This window comes from Necator americanus, chromosome I (assembly GCF_031761385.1).
Source record: "Necator americanus strain Aroian chromosome I, whole genome shotgun sequence".
In the NCBI taxonomy this organism is placed as follows: Eukaryota; Metazoa; Nematoda; class Chromadorea; order Rhabditida; family Ancylostomatidae; genus Necator; species Necator americanus.
Genome location: NC_087371.1, coordinates 16,966,496 through 16,984,488, shown reverse-complemented (window position 1 = coordinate 16,984,488; position 17,993 = coordinate 16,966,496). Strand labels below are relative to the sequence as shown.

The 17,993-nt window shown below is 42.0% G+C and overlaps 2 protein-coding genes across 5 annotated transcripts; one reads left to right on the top strand and one right to left on the bottom strand.

Annotated features, from left to right (window-relative positions):
* Positions 1-278: 278 nt before the first annotated feature.
* Positions 279-3,864, top strand: RB195_005844 (uncharacterized protein; the record flags this gene model as incomplete). 2 transcript variants are annotated; one of them, XM_064178622.1, is made up of 5 exons in its annotated part: positions 279-338; positions 802-961; positions 2,090-2,130; positions 2,192-2,366; positions 3,788-3,864. In XM_064178622.1, the coding sequence occupies 5 exons, from the start codon at positions 279-281 to the stop codon at positions 3,862-3,864; spliced, it is 513 nt and encodes a 170-aa protein (XP_064035649.1). The 2 variants fall into 2 exon arrangements, with proteins under 2 accessions (XP_064035649.1, XP_064035650.1); XM_064178621.1 differs by lacking the exons at positions 279-338; positions 802-961 and having other exon boundaries at positions 2,077-2,130.
* A 182-nt stretch (positions 3,865-4,046) lies between these two features.
* Positions 4,047-17,867, bottom strand: RB195_005843 (uncharacterized protein; the record flags this gene model as incomplete). Of its 3 annotated transcripts, XM_064178618.1 has the most annotated exons (21): positions 4,047-4,081; positions 4,153-4,169; positions 4,232-4,235; positions 4,302-4,356; positions 4,875-4,997; positions 5,081-5,195; positions 5,854-5,954; positions 6,038-6,136; positions 7,071-7,148; positions 7,289-7,360; positions 9,963-10,031; positions 10,108-10,179; positions 10,624-10,731; positions 11,265-11,321; positions 11,452-11,511; positions 12,725-12,822; positions 14,089-14,170; positions 14,268-14,343; positions 14,404-14,418; positions 17,375-17,462; positions 17,720-17,867. In XM_064178618.1, 21 exons carry the CDS (start codon positions 17,865-17,867, stop codon positions 4,047-4,049), a joined length of 1,572 nt encoding a protein of 523 aa, XP_064035646.1. The 3 variants fall into 3 exon arrangements, with proteins under 3 accessions (XP_064035646.1, XP_064035647.1, XP_064035648.1); XM_064178619.1 differs by lacking the exon at positions 7,289-7,360; XM_064178617.1 differs by lacking the exons at positions 4,047-4,081; positions 4,153-4,169; positions 14,404-14,418; positions 17,375-17,462; positions 17,720-17,867 and having other exon boundaries at positions 4,197-4,240; positions 14,268-14,330.
* Positions 17,868-17,993: the final 126 nt, after the last annotated feature.

Here is a 17,993-nt window from a genome sequence, read left to right as displayed (position 1 = left end):
TCATGCAGACGAAATATTCAGTTTTCATCGATAAAAAACCGTATTCACTGAAGGTCAGTTAATAAGAAAAAATTGAATTCATGGACAAGGAGCCTAACATGAGAATGCGCAATGAAACTGTTTTATGATTTGTTGCTTGTGCCTCGAATTGTGTAGACCCTAAGGAATCCTTTCTGCATCAATGATAAATTATTAACTCTTCAACACAAGATATAAGCTTTACAATTCACTTCATACCTCATCCCTATTCTATTCCTTTGTAATTTTGCGAATTGTTCATGCTGCGAAAAAATATAGCGAAACAAACATTTGCTAAAACGCAGTCAAGAAAAAATCAGGTCAGTGTCGCAATCCGGATCATATCAATAAGTGGGGTGGACATGGCGTTGAGTGGTTTGTCTAAGGGCTCCTACAATCTCGTGTTCGTGCTCGGGTAAGCCATCACTTTTGGTAGTTTTTGAGATCCTCTCCGTCTCACCACCCCCATCGCGGAATCGTGATAGAAGAAATTCAATTAGGTGCCTTAGTGGCCTTGAGAACGATAGGTTTAGTAAGCAGATCTGTAGGATTCCTTTCTGGGTTTTTTTTTGCAGCATTATCTGTAACACACGCACACTGACCCTAAAGTTTTGGTTACCAAATATTCGAACTTCCTTTCTTTAAAGAACACATTTTTTGAAATATTTTCTTCTTGCTGTCTCACATATCTTCCATATTCTCATTAGATTTGGTCGTCGATTTCACTTTCCATCCAAAAATTTTCGTCACGTTTTACCTCTCGACACTCTGATGCGTCTGTAGTCAGTCTCGAATGTGTTCTCTCCTGTGGATGAGCGCAGTGCTCCTTTTGTGCAAGGCAGAGGAAAAATTGTATGTGTCAAGCAGAGCAAGGATTTGCGGCACACTCGTCGCGCTTGGCGCGTTGCGTCAAACCAATTGGACATCGTCAACGAGTGTTTTGGTGCGTGTTCTTTCATACAGCAAATGAGGACCATTAATGGCGTTGATTTTGTGTCTCTAGAGAGGAAATATTATGTGATGCATTGAGACTTCACTTTCTTTCGCTGTAATTCAGTTGTTTCTAATGTTGAACGATTTTGTCCATGTCAACTTAGCGGACCTAGTTCACCATTAGGGCTAACGCAAATAATTAACACTTCAGTTAAAAATTGAGGAAACTTTGTTCTTTGTGCATTCAGAACATTACTTATATGTCAAAGACCTTTTTTGTTGTGATATCTCGTTTGCAAAAATGCCTTGGCTTTGTTCGATGTACTATGGAACTATTTATTATAACCACTTCTTTTTTTGAAGCGCATTTTTTAATCCATTTGCTTTTACTGAGCTATGGAATTGCTGATAAATCAGTCTTAGTCTTATCGAGAACTGATAGCAGTTAATATAGTTGTCGTTGTTTTGCGTCCGTCGTCTTCCTCTTCCTCCGCTGTTACAAGCTCTTTTATAGTTATCATCAAAACATTGGTTTTCAAGTGCCTATCTCCTCTGCTTCTATTAAAAACAGAATTTTTAGAGAATGGTCAAGCAAAGTGGTTGTAAATAATACTGAAGGAGCTTCATTAGGATGAGGTGCATTAAAAAATTAAAGTTGTTTTGCTTGGGTAATTTATCTGCAAAAGTCTAATCTGTTGGGTTCCTTCTGTGAACTTCGCGCTGAAGACTACAAAAACATTCGCGGCTTGCGATTATACTAGTAAGGTAGCGTAGCAAGATTTTCACTCATTGAACAAATTACTGGACCTTGATTGATTCTTGGCGTTTCTTCGTATTAGAATTGATATTAATAATTAACAAAATATCAACTGCATAACCTTACATCAGGGTATTTAATATCTTGTGAGACGCAGAGCATTTTCAACACAAAGTATTAAACGGGTGCTGCTTCAATTGTTGATGTCTCTGATCAGAATTCTATCAGAATAAGATCCACTCAGAACACTTTACGAGATCATTCTAATTTTTATACCTCTCAAGAGATACCTAATTGCAACTTATTTCTGGAGTGTTCGTTGTTTTTCTCCGTATAATTTGTATCCATATATAACTCATCCGATTTCTATGCCCTTTACAGGATCTGTTCTATATAGGAATCGAAAGAAAATGACTCTTACAGTGGGCCTTTTTTTTTCTGGGCTTCTTTCAGACCTGATATCCATTACCGAAGTAATTTTAGTTCGATGATGCTGCCACCAAGGTGAAAACGCTGAAATCATCGCCAAGCAACGATCAGTTACTGGAACTGTATGCATTGTTCAAACAAGGAACTGTTGGTGATAACACAACTGACAAGCCAGGAATGCTTGACATGAAGGGAAAGGCGAAGTGGAGCGCATGGGACAGCAAAAAAGGTGAGCTGGTGTTTCTAATCGCTTGGTAGTGCGAACATGATTGCTGAGAGTTGGGGATGACATAACTCATTGAAATTTCTGTTGCGAATCTGAAGTTCTTTCGAGAATTTCACCTTTTTCATCCTCCCATGTAGGATTGTTCTCACTTGTGGACCGAAACTGTAAGCGAAGTGTAAGCGGTAGCGAAATAGTCAGTATTCAATAGAATTCAATTCTGTTGTCCCGTCAGATCTATCTACGAACCTATCGTTCCATGGTAACGATAGATTAAAATGGACGTTGGTGCAAAAACTGCAGATGTTATCGTGAAAAAATCGCTGAAGCAGCAAGTTAATAATAAACATTTTTCCCAATATACAATTTTTATCTTCAAACTCCGCATCTTTCCGTACTCTGGTAACGGTATTTTTTGTCCTAATCCCAGCGAATTTTCGGGGTACTATTTACAAATATCACAATAGTCAAATTTTGATTAAAGTAGTGTTCCACTAGTTTGTGTTATTATTTGATTTATCTTTATTGAGTTGGTCAACCATAATTTCACATGAAATATTGCAGTGTACAAAATTCTAATAGTTACTTCGCTAAAAAAAAAATGCATTGAAAATATTCATCCATGTGTTTTCCGACGTCCAAGTATAATAACTGAAGGGATAAACTGAAGTTTTTCACTTCCGCATAAAAATGCACTTTCATCTCTTAATCGTTTTCCTCCAGAAGACTTGTATATCACTTAGTACACGGAGTTTTTCTTTTCTTATTTATTTACCAGTAATTGATCTTTTGCAGAGAATATTTTGCTTGATTTCTATCCCTGCATGAAATATTTAATGGCTTATCTGTGTACCAATGTGGCTCTGATTTAATGTGAAGCTAGAATAAGAGCAAACGAAAAGTCTGGCATAGTGTGAATCTCGGGAGCACTGTATGATTAAGCGGAAAATCTTTACAGTGAACTTTGCGTTTTGCTATCTCCTTCACGTCTGACGTGCATTTTTGAATCTTTACTGGGAATTCCTAGTGTTACCTAGTGTTTCTCTTCATTCTTCTTCATTTTCCATCAATTAATTCTAAATTTTTATTCATGAAAAATGTGATAGAACGAACGGCTGTGGTTTTGATAAAAAGGGTAGCGAAACGTCACCTATTTTGTCATTTTTCTTCGCCCGTCGCATCTCGGTATGAGTTATATTGATTTTGCATCCTTTTGCGAATAGTTTTAACTATATTTTAACAAGAGTAAAGAGAATTGAATTTCCGAAACAATAGAGCTCCATTAACTCTTAATTTATGAAATAATATCTCTTGAACAAAGTTTTTTGAATGATCTTTGGTTTTTTGTACTTCCATCAATACTCTATCATTACAAATACAATATTTGCTATATTGTAGATACCAACAATTCGCAGCTTTGATTACAGGGATGAGTCAAGATGCCGCCAAAAAAGCCTACGTTGAACTCGTCGAGAAACTCATCGCAGCCATCGGTTTGGCTTAATTTCAATTAGATTCATCCATCCCCGATAAATCTTTATGCTCAATTTTATTTGAAGTGTTGTAAACATAAAAGAGGCGGGAAATCTACATAATTCATTAAACAGCATCTAATAATATACTGAAGGCAAAAAAATAAGGACTTAAAAACGGAACGAGAGTATAATATCTTCATTTCTTGATCCTTCAGTATTCTCTGATATAATCTATGTGGTGCTTAGCTAAACATAACAAGTGAATTAAATAATGGCATTGCAAACCAAGAAAAAGTTTGGAAAATATGGTAATGTACCAAAAACAAGATAAGTCCTGCAAAGGAACAACTGGCACTCAAACTCAGGAGAAGTGCTGTGAGGTCGCATTAAATGTACGGTCCTTAACTTAAAAATTAATCGCATATACGAGGAAAAAAACTGTTCCAGCCAGTCTCTAAAAACTCACTGAAAGCTGGCTGAGCCTTAGGCTTCGGAATATTATTCGGCACTGCAGTTGTATTCTGAATGTACTCTGTGTCAACAAAAGAAAAAAAAAGAAAAGAAAAGAAGGCTTGTGAGTACTTTTTAGTGAACTTCCTAAGAAAGGAAATGTGAAATCTATCTGTAGCCTTACAGGAATTCAAGGGTCAAAATGTTTGCTGCTAAACGACATCACTGATTTGAAATTACGACCTCAACAGTTGGCAAATCCCTGTCTAACCATAGTAGTCCCCTCAAACTTCCCTCAAATTAAAGCTTCGACAAAATGTGGTAAATCTTACGCATCATAGACAAACTCTCAATAGGTGTGCCTATTATAGTATATTCCTTGATGTGCCGCACCCTTCCGTGTGACTAGGTAGTTGGCAATAGTTTCAGTGGAATTTCTGAGAGATTATGCACCTGCACCTGCACCTTATCAACTTGTGATGACAATAGTTATCCATTATCGAGAAGGGTTGGGTCTCAGAAGTAAGTCTCGGATGTCTCAATCACATATTAACTGATTGAAAGTCTAACAAGGGTCATTCCAACTTACTGCATTATCGTGATTGGTGTTAGAGTACGCTGGGATAGTAGCCGAGCTATCCGATCGAGAAGCCGCAACTCCTCCGTCAGTGAGGTGGCGCTGGCACGTATGCTGTACAGTGCCAGTGGGGAACTACCAAAATGAAATCAGTTTATCGTGAATAGGCGCTATAATAAGATATGAGTACGTGTGTAATTTACTTAATAACAGCTTACTTTGTTTGCAACAGCTGTAACAAAGGCATTTACGAAGTGGTCGGCAAACACCTCCACCGTTCTTTTCACACAGGCATCGCAATCTGCCACATGACCATTTAAAAGTGGTTGAGTCCTGCAAAAACACTGACTAGCGGAAACAAAAACTCATCCTTGCAAACCATCTCATTCGGAAAAATCGAGGCGAAGTATAATACTGGAGATCTCTTATCACCTGACATATTTTAATAATAATATATTATTATTGAATAATATATTTTTGACACTGCGGCGATCGTGTTACTTACCGTAAATGATTCCATCGCACCGATTACCTGCAGTAAACTCTAACTCAACTTGCATTTTCTTTCGACATTTGAGATATATTAAAACACTCCGGACGAGATTCACGGAACTGACAAAAACAGTGGAACAGAAGTAGAACATTTGAAGTAGGAAGCGCTGAACTCATTTCGAAAATGTTCATAAGCACCGACGTAGGTCACGAATTATGAATATGCAATATTGAGGACATAGAGTGGTGCTTCACAAAACTCTTTCAGTCTGGGCAAAACTCATAAACAACTATTTCCTTCCGTACATGTTAATACAGCCAATAATCCAATAACAATGATGCGAAACCTTATCCGTGGGTTAAACATGAAAACTGCTGAAAATCAAGAAAGTCATAGTTACTTATGAACTTACTATGCTATGGAACTGATTCTGATGCGGTTGCTATGCAAATCTATATGAATCGCATAAAATCGTAATAAGTAGTGAAGATCACCTACATATTATAAGCAGGAATCGCATTCCAGTTCAAAAACGGAAGTTGTCCATACTGTTGCTGCTGCATATTTTGAGCAATCATGTTAGAAGTGATGAGGGCACTCTAAAATGATCATAGATGTACAAAAATGGGAAAACAATGTAGCACAAACAGAGAGAAAAAATTGTGAAAAGGTATTATCCTACCACTGCTTGCTGAGTATAGAAATTCATCATTGCATTGTCTGTCAAAGCAGCAGCCTGTGGCCTGTACGGTGTCCACACAGGGTTCCGAGTGGGATCATGCTAAAAATGCAATTTGAATTAACTGTGCATAAAATTTTAGAACAAAATCAGGAAACAAGACAAAAAAGATTGCTGCGTAATTATAAAATAGACGCCTAAAAAGGTGTGGAATTTGTTGAAGTTCAGCAATCAGAAATACTGGTATAGTCTGGTCAAAACGTCTAAAGCTCGGCGCAGCTGCCTAAACGGATGCGCTCGAAGAGGCGCGGTGGAGCTAGCGGGTGAGATCGAGGTGGGACTATAGCAAAGTGCAGCGATGACCGGTGCTAGCATATGTCCGAACACGTCTCTGGTCCTCTCAGCAGCCTGTTCATTGGTTTTACTCGAACGATTTGTCGAGGATACATCAGGTCTCCGACCGCTTGCTCCTAGACGCGGAGCGTGCACAAGAGTGGTGCGTTCCAGCTTGCTAAGCCTTCAACACCGTTTTCTTTTTAAGACGATTAGAGTAAGTTGAGTGGATCTACGCTTGTTTTCGTAATCTACAACCCGAACACTAGTTGTTTCCGGGGGTTTCTGTACTACGTCAACTTCGTGATACGTTGCCTTCAAACTTTTCCTAAGGATACATGTAAAATGCCTCACAGCTAGACTAATTTATCGAAAGCAATTTACTACTTTAGTTACATAAGTTGGCGTAGTTCTATCGCTGCTCCATGGTAACACAAGTGATCACGGTGGAGTCATGTTGGCTCGCACGGTGCGACAGCGACTGTCCTGCTCATTTTGTATCTGACGCATTCCTTATCACCTAAGCACCTTCCTTCACAAGCGGAGCACACTTCGGGACAGTTTAGACAACCATGAGTACTTGCAACACTATATAACTATCCAACTTACACTTCAATATATACCTCAACAAGAAGTTGTCATCTGTCAATAATAACAATGCATTCTGGTAGACTTGCTTTTGATTACACATTGCTCTACTCACCAGAAGGTTGGCGGGCTGCGGAGTACCAAGCGGTGGTGTAGGTAGCACAAATGGGTTGACATTGCCATTCTCATCCAGCTGAAGAGAAGAGCTTGAAATGTTGCACAACTACTCTTTCACAAGAAAACATAGTTTTGGAGCTGAGAACCGCAAAGTCATAAAAAAACAGTATGACCGTAACAGCAGCATCACTGCTACACTTAGTGGTCAACACTCACGTGACAGCTTTCGGGAGTCCACTGAGCTGCACCTCCAGGCATACCAACGTCCGATGGTGGTGATGGGGTGGACTGCCGAGTAGGAGTGATACAAGTTAGGAGTGTTACAAAGATAAAGTGCAAATAATTGGCTTGGAACTGCCATAAATTCAAGAATATGTGCCTCTAATACATGCTCTTTTGAAAACAGACAGAGCTACTTTCCTCCTTATTTGTACCCCATCTGCTTACATCCAGCTGGACAACAAAGCGGGAAACACAACTTACCTAATCTAAAATTTCTCTCCCATTGCTAATATCTCGTGTACGGCTGCAATGCTTTCGAGCTCACGCCTTATCATATCTGACGCTCCATGCACTTATGAACAGGCATAACCACGTCAAAATCGTGAGTATGAAAGAAACTTCAGCAGAGACTGCGCATATTAGCTCGTCATGAAATGCTTCCAGTGAAACATGCTGTTTTGGTAACTTGATTCTCACGAAGCAGAACTGCTAGAGATCTCCAAAAAAGCGAGTTTTCAGCATACAGGACAACGATTGGTATCGAACGCCACAGTGGCCACCGCGTGGTTACAAGAATAAATGGTTTAGCTGCTTCTCAAACTGCTATACGACCAACTGCATCGTAATTCTGCAAGATGTCATGTGAAGCAGTAGCCTGCGGCTACCAACACTTACAGAGTGTCGTCTCCTGCAACTGTAGACATATAAAATGCGTGGAATCTTCTTTTGAGATAGGAGCACTCTAGGAGAAAGACTTCTTTACTATACTGTTTGCCAGTGTTTAAATATATCGGTAGGGGATGAATTGCACGGTGGATAAAATGATCCTTAAATTTTGCAAAGCTAATGTCTCTACTGGGATGTTATAAAATGAGACTATTCGGCACAATCTTAGTAGCAAACATGCTTTTCGAGAATAATGCTGCGGTCAAAATATAATAAATATGTAATCAAGAATCAAGGGTTTCCTTATCTGGTAAGTTGTTTGAATTAAGGTAAGTACCCCAAGTGCAACCGATTTAGGCATAGTGAGCGAAACGGTACAATTGGGTCAAAACGATCTGAAAGTCGGTCCAAATGCGCAAGCAGCTGCGGTCGAAGCGGCGCGGTTGGGATCGAGATTGGACGCTCGCTGGCACTACTCATTACTGCAGTACGAGAGAAACTAGCGGTGACCCCGTCTAGATTCCAAATCCTAGCTCCAGCTTCGCCCACTTCGAGCGCAGATGCCTACGCAACTGCACCGAGGTTCAGGTGGTTTTGTCTCGACTACAGTCGTAGGTATTATAACGTTTATACACGAAGTCCGCACTACTCCTCCATTTTAAAGGCAGCATACCACGAATCTGAGGTGGTACGGATTTCAGGTGGAGTATCCGTATACGGGGTCGTAGATTATGGAGACCGGGGTGGTTCCGCTTACCTCTCCCTGCACCCTGCAAACAGCTGCCTCCAGAATGCTGTTTTGTACGATATCTTCTATTGCAGCGCGCCACCCTTGCACGTGCAGCGTTCTTTACTGCCTATTGGGGCAGTCCGAATTGATTTTCGACGAATCGCAGGGCGTAGGCGGTGCAAGGGGTGGAGCGTTGCAATAGATGGCGTCGTACAAAACAGCATTCTGGGAGCGACTGTTTGCAGTGATGCAGGGAGAGATGAGCGGAACTACCCCGCCTCCATAATCTACGACCCCGTATACGGATACTCCACCTGAAATCCGCACTACCTCAGATTCGTGGTATGCTGCCTTTAAGATGTGCAGGTGAAGAAAGACCTTCACCTGTCGATAGAGAGACATTTCACTATAACCTGCTGCATCGATCACTCTGTTAAAGGCATCACCCCACAAATCTGAGGTGGTGCAGATTTCAGGTGGAGTATTCGTATACGGGATGGGAGACTATGGAGAGTGGGGTGATTCCGTCCATTTCTTCCTAATTGCGGTAAAAAACGGCCTGGAAGATGCGGCGCCGCACAGGGCTGGCGCGCTCCAGTCGAACTCCCTGTAGAAAATAGTGCGCCAGAACGCCTGAAGCCGTATCTTCCTGACCGTTTTTTACGGCAATTAGGAAGAAATGGACGGAATCACCCCCTTCTACATAGTCTTCCATCCCGTATACGAATACTCCACCTGAAATCCGTACCACCTCAGATTCGTGGAAGTGGTGCTGTGGAGCTGCGAGGGGGGGAACGTTTTATCATCTTAACGATGTTGATCACTAGTTGTGACCCACTGCAGCTTGAGTAGTTTATGGACGTGACCGTTTGTTGTAACTCTTGCTTGATTTGAAGGCGGACCTCGCCTTCGTTGCTAACGTGTAGTCGTCTGCCCGTGGAAAGAACCTCCAACTAAACCATCAACATCTCAAGAGTCTCTGCACATACGACACCTTTATTCATCTCTATAGTCGAGGTGAAGACAGCGAGGGTACCAGCTCGACCACCTCCGCAAGTTCCACAGCTCCACTTCGAGAGCAGCTACTTATGCGACTGTATCAAGCTCCGGTTCCTCTTGATCCGATTCAACGTCATGCATAGTGATGTATCTGATTTCATTTACAAAGAAACATGAACAAATGTACTACTGCATGAATAACAAATAGTTCCTTTGTACGTATTTTCATACAAGTTCCGCCTACTGTTCAGAATAAACATGCAGTTACCCCACCCCAACTCGAGCACGTGCATCTGTTGTTGCATCGTTTTGAGTTCGTATAAGGACATCGATACCGGGACCCTAAAATAAATCAGACAAGAATACAACGGTATGTATCAAGAAGACGGTGTTCATTTAGGATTATTCTCATGCCAACCCGACGATTCACAGGAGTTGATGAGGTTTCGTGCTGAGCAGATTCTCGCATCCCCATTGGCGAAGTAGGAACCTCAAAACTCATTGTATTATGTTAAATATTGTAGTTAAAGGCATCACCCCAGGAATCTGAGGTGGTGCAGATTTCAGGTGGAGTATTCGTATACGGGATGGGAGACTATGGAGAGGGGGGTGATTCCGTCCATTTCTTCTTAACTGCCGTAAAAAACGGCCCGGAAGATGCGGCGCCGCACAAGCCTGCGCGCGCTCCACTCGAAATCCCTGTAGAAAATAGTGCGCCAGAACGCCTGAAGCCGTATCTTCCGGGCCGTTTTTTACGGCAACAACGGAATCACTCCCCTCTCCATACTCTCCCATCCCGTATACGAATACTTCACCTGAAATCCGTACCACCTCAGATTCGTGGAATGATGCCTTTAACATCCTCTTCGAGGGACCTACAAGAAAAGTAGTTCCTGCAACAGAATTTTTCTTAAACAACATGAAAATAACTAACATCAACATCACTTAAGAATGATCTGTTCGTCTCTTCTTCGTTTAGTGAAGGTGTTTCGCGCTGATGGTGAGCGGTTCTCATGAGTACATGAGCAGCTTGACCATCATTCTAAGTAAGAATTATCGTGGTAGGTTGAAATGAGACAATGAATTGTGACCGAACTACAGGTTTGTTAGAAAAAAGTTTCTATACTGAAGCTTCGGTGCAAACCGCTGCTAAATTCATTTGTGCTATAATTTATAATTGTACTCCCTTCAATACTGATACAGTTTACCATCATCAAAGTAGTTGCTTTCTTTCATCTTCATTTTCGCGTTTTCCAACAAAACACAGAAAAACAAAATATCAGAACTACGCTCTTTCTCTCCTGGGTATATAAGAGCACAAAGACAATAAAGGTTTTATTAACCACGTATTGCCACATTTCTCATCAGAAAGCCTTGTTTGGGAATAATCCTAATTCCGAATTAGTCAACAGCATTACGCAAATTTTCTATTACATCACCACATGTCACTTAGAACTTTTTTAGAACTACCAAATCATCTTCGAAAAAGAATAGAATTAATACGCCCCGCTATAAGCAAAGATGACTGCAGTTAAACGATATGTAAAAAATAATTATAGAAGTGGTAAACCCTACCTTTATTTTGGAACGCGGATTTCCATCATGGTTCTTTCGCTTCCTTGGGGTGCTTCTCTAGAAAACCATACACTCATCAAATTAGTCTATTAGTTTTATGGACAATGATTCAACGACAATGACTTCGTTGTCTCTCTCAGATGTTAAAGAAGAATAAACAAATATTTGGAAGAATAAATACTCTTACTCTAGCTGGAGGGTAATCGTCAGCGCTATAGCGGTGAGGAGTTTTCACAATCCTATCTCCCTAGAAGCAAACTCAATTAGAGAAACTATTTTCGCGAAAATCTGTTTCGTCTCTATCAAAAATAAAGAAAGCAAAGCATCACTTCTAATTCCGCAATCCAGTGCAAAAAAAATCAGGAGAAAATGCAACACAAACAGGCAACGAATCTGCTGCTTTCTATCCCCATGCTCAACATCACCCGTATTTTTGGTGCGTGAATAAGAACCTTACGACACTAGTCTTTAAAAAAAAAAACTTGAAACACCACTACTTTGTTTTTTGAAATGAATTCACAAAAACTCTCAGTTCCTAAGATTGTTAAGACTTGCCAGTGATCATAACTTTGAAGAAAAAAATAGGTTACCTGCCTATTTCTGATGGAAAGGTAAAGCCTCACATTTAGAAGAGGTCAGCGTAAGGTGTAGAAAGCTGGCAATTGAGTTAGATTAGTAATTAGGCTTGAGTAGAACTACTCGTACTAGAAGAAAAAGAGCTCAATAGAAAGTGTATTGAAGATCGTTTACAGTTAGTTCCAGGTTTGTATTCCTATTACTTCTCTGCCTGAAGAAACCCCTATCCTAAATCCAACCATGATATCGTCTCTCTTACAGCAACAGCAATACTCAATTTTCATCCGATAACAGACCTCCGTTTGTAGCAAGACTTAGCACAACACACTAAAATTATTCGCGATCCCGTTGTTACCAGCAATACCAAGAACTGACGAACCTTCCTTCGCTTGAGCCATTTCGGCAGCTTTTCTCGTGGCCGACACTTATTACAAATCCCAGAGTGGCATTTTCTCTTATGGTGACTACGCAACTTCATCGAAACTGACACAAAACCACTAAAATCATTGAGAGAAACTAACATGAAGACGTAAAATAAGTGGATGAACTCTGGTGACAACACAGAATCGCAGTCTTAATTCGAAAACTGCTGGGTCCTACAACGATTGAAAGTCTGTAGCTATTTTTGAGTACTACTTAATATCCCATGGTGACTTGTGAACCTTCTATCTGTAGGAATCGCTTGCTCCCAGAGATCTGTATTTTAGGAGGTTAACGGGCTAAAAGGTGGCTGATGGGTGGTTACAACTACGAAGTAACACCTGTAATCTTCTGGCAGTAGAAACGACAATGGAGACAGAAATGCAGATTCGTTCTTAACCCCTTATTCCATCTTAATTCTTATCAGAAATAGGTAGTCGTACTGTCCTTTCAGTTGAACTTACCTGCTTTGAGGCGTTCAACAATGTACAGTGGAGTTTCTCCCTCTCTCGCTGTTGCGAACGTATGTAAGATGGCATTTCGGTTGAGAACGAGTCTTTACCTTTAAACATCAATTTTCAGTAATACGTAGCTTGAAAAGTTGAATAATAGTGAGAACTAGTGACCGCAACTACTACAGAAATTCCTAGCGCGGGAAAATTGGCTAGCTGTCTTTGAATCTAGCGCGTTTACATCAGTCTGGCGGAGAGGCGGTAGATGTCTGCAACAACAAACTGAAAGCGATACCGAAGAAGTCGTAGGACTGAGGTTGAGATCGCCGCTGTGGATGTGGCCCCGAACGAATACTGGACAGAAGATGGAGTATGCTAAGAACTTTCTCACTAACTTACGTGAAAGTTCCATCTGTAATACAGGGACGTGGGCGTCACCGCATCTTCAAAGGCTACTTGAACAAACGTGTCACGAAAGGTAAAAGTAACTGGAATAAGCTTGGCTATGCTCCTATAGAATAGATTAAACCTTCGGCGGTAACTCCATGAAAGAATTCTGTGTTATCAAACATTGCAAAATTTTGAATGCATCTGAGTACACCCTTTTTTGGTGAGTTGATCAGTGACTGAAGTGTAGTTTCGAGGTGATTGAGGAAGTTATTGCAGTCAGAAAGGAATGAAAGAGGCAAGAATGAGGAGTTACCACAAGGTTACATTACCACCAAAGAACGAAGAATACTCTTTAGATGCACCAAGCAGGCAGAATATGCACTTTGTTCGTGCTGTTCATCTTTGTTTGTCATTTTTCCTCTCACTGGCATTGTAGATGAGTTATTTGACCTCCATGTATGTGTTACTTTTTTTCGAAAGGGAGGGCAAGGCTACAGTCTTCGCCGTCGCCATGCTCAGGAGGGTCACCGCGTCTCGTGCCTTTTCTCTGCATGACAGAGGCCTTCTCTTCTCTCTTCACTATTCCAATCGAAGATGCACTGCACGCGACGTATAGTATAGTCAAAACGACGTGAAGCACAGTGCAGCTACGTAAGCCGCTCGATGGAGATGGCATTTCGAATCGACGTAGGACCATTGAGAACTAGTCTTAGCATGGCTCCCTCCTCGATTTCAACCGCTGTCTCCATTGCGCCGCTTCAACCGCAGCCGCTTACGCTTCGTGACTCATGCGGCTGTAACACGACCGTAGTTTTCTTCCCCTGTTCTCCCATAAATCACTTAGCTGCAGGCCAGCTGCAACATTGGCTACTGTAATCGCAGTTTTAGTTTCCCATGAACATGACCATGAATAACTGCCCAGAGGTTCTCGACGGTCAACCTTTTATGCTACAAAATTTTTAATGAAATTGGAGAAAATGATATACCACTAGTCTTCCCGTGAAGCATGTTGCCCATCAGTGACATTCCAAGGTAGAGTGGACTCACGTGAGCTAAACCGAGCGGACTCTAAAACGAATGAACTGCATGATTTGATTACCCGATTGTTCAACTGCTACAACTGAATAGTAAGCTATGTCACAGCTGGATCAAAACGACGTGAAACCTGTTGTCTGGTGCAATTGCGAGGCTGCTCCGCTCCAAGTAGTGCGGCGGGAACCTTAAGCATTCTTGCAGTCTCACTGGAGTTAGCGATGGTCCGACCTGCCTCGATTGTGGACTAGGTTTCAAGTCGCTTTCACCCGACTGTAAGTGCCCTTAAAAAAAGAGTCATAGCGTACGGCACAGCGACGAAGCACTAATCAGAAACTTCAAAAATAAATCCCTTTTGAACCAATACCCCTGAGAGTGATCATGTTACAACTGGATTCCCATAAAATACACTTGTCTTTGAGAGGATAAGCACGATGAGCGAAATTATCGCCGTCTTCTTTCCCCATCTCACGCTACCTAATGCTATTTGGCTGATTTCTTGGCGCACACTCGAGGTCGCTTCGTTGTGGAGAGACATTCAGCGCTAACTTGGTTGAATATAGTGCCGATGTTAAACGTGTTGTGTTATGGAGCGGCGCGCTACGCCAACAAAGGAGGAATGGACCCGATGATTGATCGGTATGACGAAAGTCCTAGAGTGTTTTCCTATTTCCTTCTTCTCTTCGGTTTTTGCAATTTTCCTTGGAATCCCTTATTGATATACTCAGGTAAAAAAAAACCGAAGCTTAATGCATTGTAGCGAAAGCAACTGCGCTCGAGCTGCTGTGGAGCGTAGTGAATGGATCCATGGAGGAAACTGGCAAGTAAAAATCATCACTGCACTCCGAGTGAACTCAGGTGCCCCACCTCGATCGCAACCGCAAGCCCCACCGCGCCGCTTCGGGCACAGCTACTTACGTAACTGCACGGAGCTTTAAGTCGCCTTAACCAGACATAGTTGGGTCAAAACGACTTGAAGAATGTGCAGTTGTATAAGCGCCTGCGCTCGAAGCGGTGTGGTAGCGGTCCGGATAGAGGGAGGACTCCTGCTGGCACCATTCTTAGTTGCACCTCGATTCTCACCGCAGTTTTGACCGGACTATACCTGTACATACAAGTCTGACTGCTACTTGCTCGTGGAGGCCCCCCTTATAGTAGATGCAATCAGGCACTTGAGTAAGTATATGCTTTGGGGAAGTACGAGCTATATAACTTGCATAGTTACGTTGCGGAAGTCACCCAGATATTGCAAGAAGGTACTGCTGTACAGTACACAGCCAAAGTCCAACCCAAATAGGTGAAATACTCTGACGGAGCAAGGGATTTTTGGCAACAACTCTTCGTTTCGGTACGCTGGGATCCTGCGTAATGTCGACCTGAGAAACTCGGGTCACTAGGTGTCGATGAGCAGCTCACGGGAACCCCCGTGAGCTCTCGCAGAATATGCAACTGAGATGTAACGAACGGATGGATTTTGTGCGAACTCCTGCTGTAGATTGAGAGGGTTGGGCTGAGCTGTGTTCAGGGACGACATTCGGGGGAAATGCCGCCAACTGCTTCAGAAAATAATATCAGCTCGCTGATGATTCAAATAAGTCAACGTTGTCCAACTCCTCAATTAACTTGACTCCTCAACAACTTTTCTTCTCTGACGAGCAGTCTTGAACGTCGATATGCAGCTGCAATTTATAGCGGCATCAAATATGAAGTTCGAAGGTAGATCTGGTCGCCTTCTGACGATGCTTCATGTGCTCTCGAGTGGTAAGAGATCCTTAAGATAATTTTAAAGTTCTTGCTTCCAGATTATGTGCAGCATTTCTTGTCAGTCTTTTGCGGAACTAAATCTATGAAGAAAACTCAGCAGCGTCAATCCATGGCATAATCCAAACTCGGCCTTTCAACTGCTTTTTACTTCTTGCCTTCCAATGCGACACGTATCGTGCTGGAAGTTTCGGACAATTAATACATAGAACAATAACTGACACATGAAATTTTGCGTTCGTGAGTGGAAAGTCTATTGCTAGGATTCAAAAAGCGACCGAATAGTTTTTCTTCCTTACTTTCGTTATAATATTTCGGATAGTTCCAGTTAAAGGCATCACCCCACGAATCAGAGCTGGTACGGATTTCAGGTGGAGTATTCGTATACGGGGTCGTAGATTATGGAGACCGGGGTGGTTCCGCTTACCTCTCCCTGCACCCTGCAAACAGCTGCCTCCAGAATGCTGTTTTGTACGATATCTTCTAGATTAAGATTCGCAGATTAAGGAGATGGGGTGATTCCGTCCATTTCTTCCTAATTGCCGTAAAAGACGGCCCGGAAGGTACGACTTCGAGCGTTCCGGCCCGCTATTTTCTACAATGAGTTCGATTGGAGAGCGCCAGCCGTGTGCACACGCCGCATCTTCCGGGCCGCATTTTACGCCAATTAGCTAGAAATGGACGGAATCACCCACTTCTCCATAATCTACAATCCCGTATACAAATATTCTAATTGAAATCCGTACCACCTCACATTCGTGGGGTGATGGCTTTAAACTGGAGCTAAATTCTGCAGAGAACGACGGTCGCGATGCTGCAACAGATGACTCTTAAAGATGAGTTAATAACATTGCGAACATGTTTGGATCTTCAGTTTTTGCGGGTAACATAGAGACAGCGTTCGGATCCTCCATCTTTCGAGGTACGAGCTGTTTACAGGCATCAGCGCGAAAGCGGCGCTGCACTCAAAACAACGCTGGGGAGCGTGACGGTTGGGATCAAGAGGAGACCCTCGGTAGCATCGCTGCAATCTGAGTGAAGCTAGCGATAGTCCCAACTCGATTGCTGCCAGCTCCATCGTGCCGTTCCGAGCGCAGCCACAACTACACCGAGCTTCAGGTCGTTTTACCCCGACTGTACATATCAAAAATCAAGAGCACCAGTGACCTTGTTCACCCAGCGAGGCAATTCTTTACACTACGCGAAATTATACTTCGTTAAGTGGTTTTCATATTAAGCACGGATGTAAAGTTGTTTTATGAAGAAATTTCATGAATGGTATACTTCGCACACTTTCACTTTGTAAACTCTATGGATGTAAAGCGTTGCCGCGTTGGGAAACCGATGTCCCGGGTTCCCTTGATGGTTCTTATTCCTGAAAGAAGAAAGAGTTAGGTTCCTGGTTCGTAAAACAAAAAGGTAGGCAAAAGTAAAAAAAAAAACGACTTAGTCGCTATGTAAGCGATCAGTCCACCTTACCCCTCCGCTTTCGACGACTGTAGGAATGGAAATGATCTGATGAAGGTCACCTCCAGACCAGTGCCACGTCGGCTATCTGTCTCAAGTCCTGGGTTAACAGGTTAACCGCCAGTGGACTTGTTCTCTACTCTGCTCTGCAGACAAGGCGCATCCAATGAATGATATTCGTTGATATTCCAATGATATTCGTTTGCAATACTCTTACATCCCCTTTTTTGTCTTTGTGACCTCACCAATTAGGAAATATAAATGGAAAATTACTTAAAAAGGTTGGTGGGGTCACAACAGTCACTTTTTTTTCTGCAGAAAATTGTCGGAAAGCTGCTAGAAACATAAGAAAAAGACCCAAATTAATTTTAGAAAGACGTTCATATCTTGTCTTTGGACTTTCACTTTTTGTGTTCTCGAATGTATACAAAAGTTCGATCGAGACGCATTTGCCCACTTCCAAGCATTCCATGGACTTCATTGTTTCCTTTCTTGTGCTGATCATTTCGTTATTTTATAATTCAGCTCTTTTATTTGAGCAAAATGGTGCGCCTCTTCGGTTTTTTTATAGGGCATCGATATAGAATGTCGCACAAATGCGGTAATGTGAATAATGAATGGTAGTGAAGAA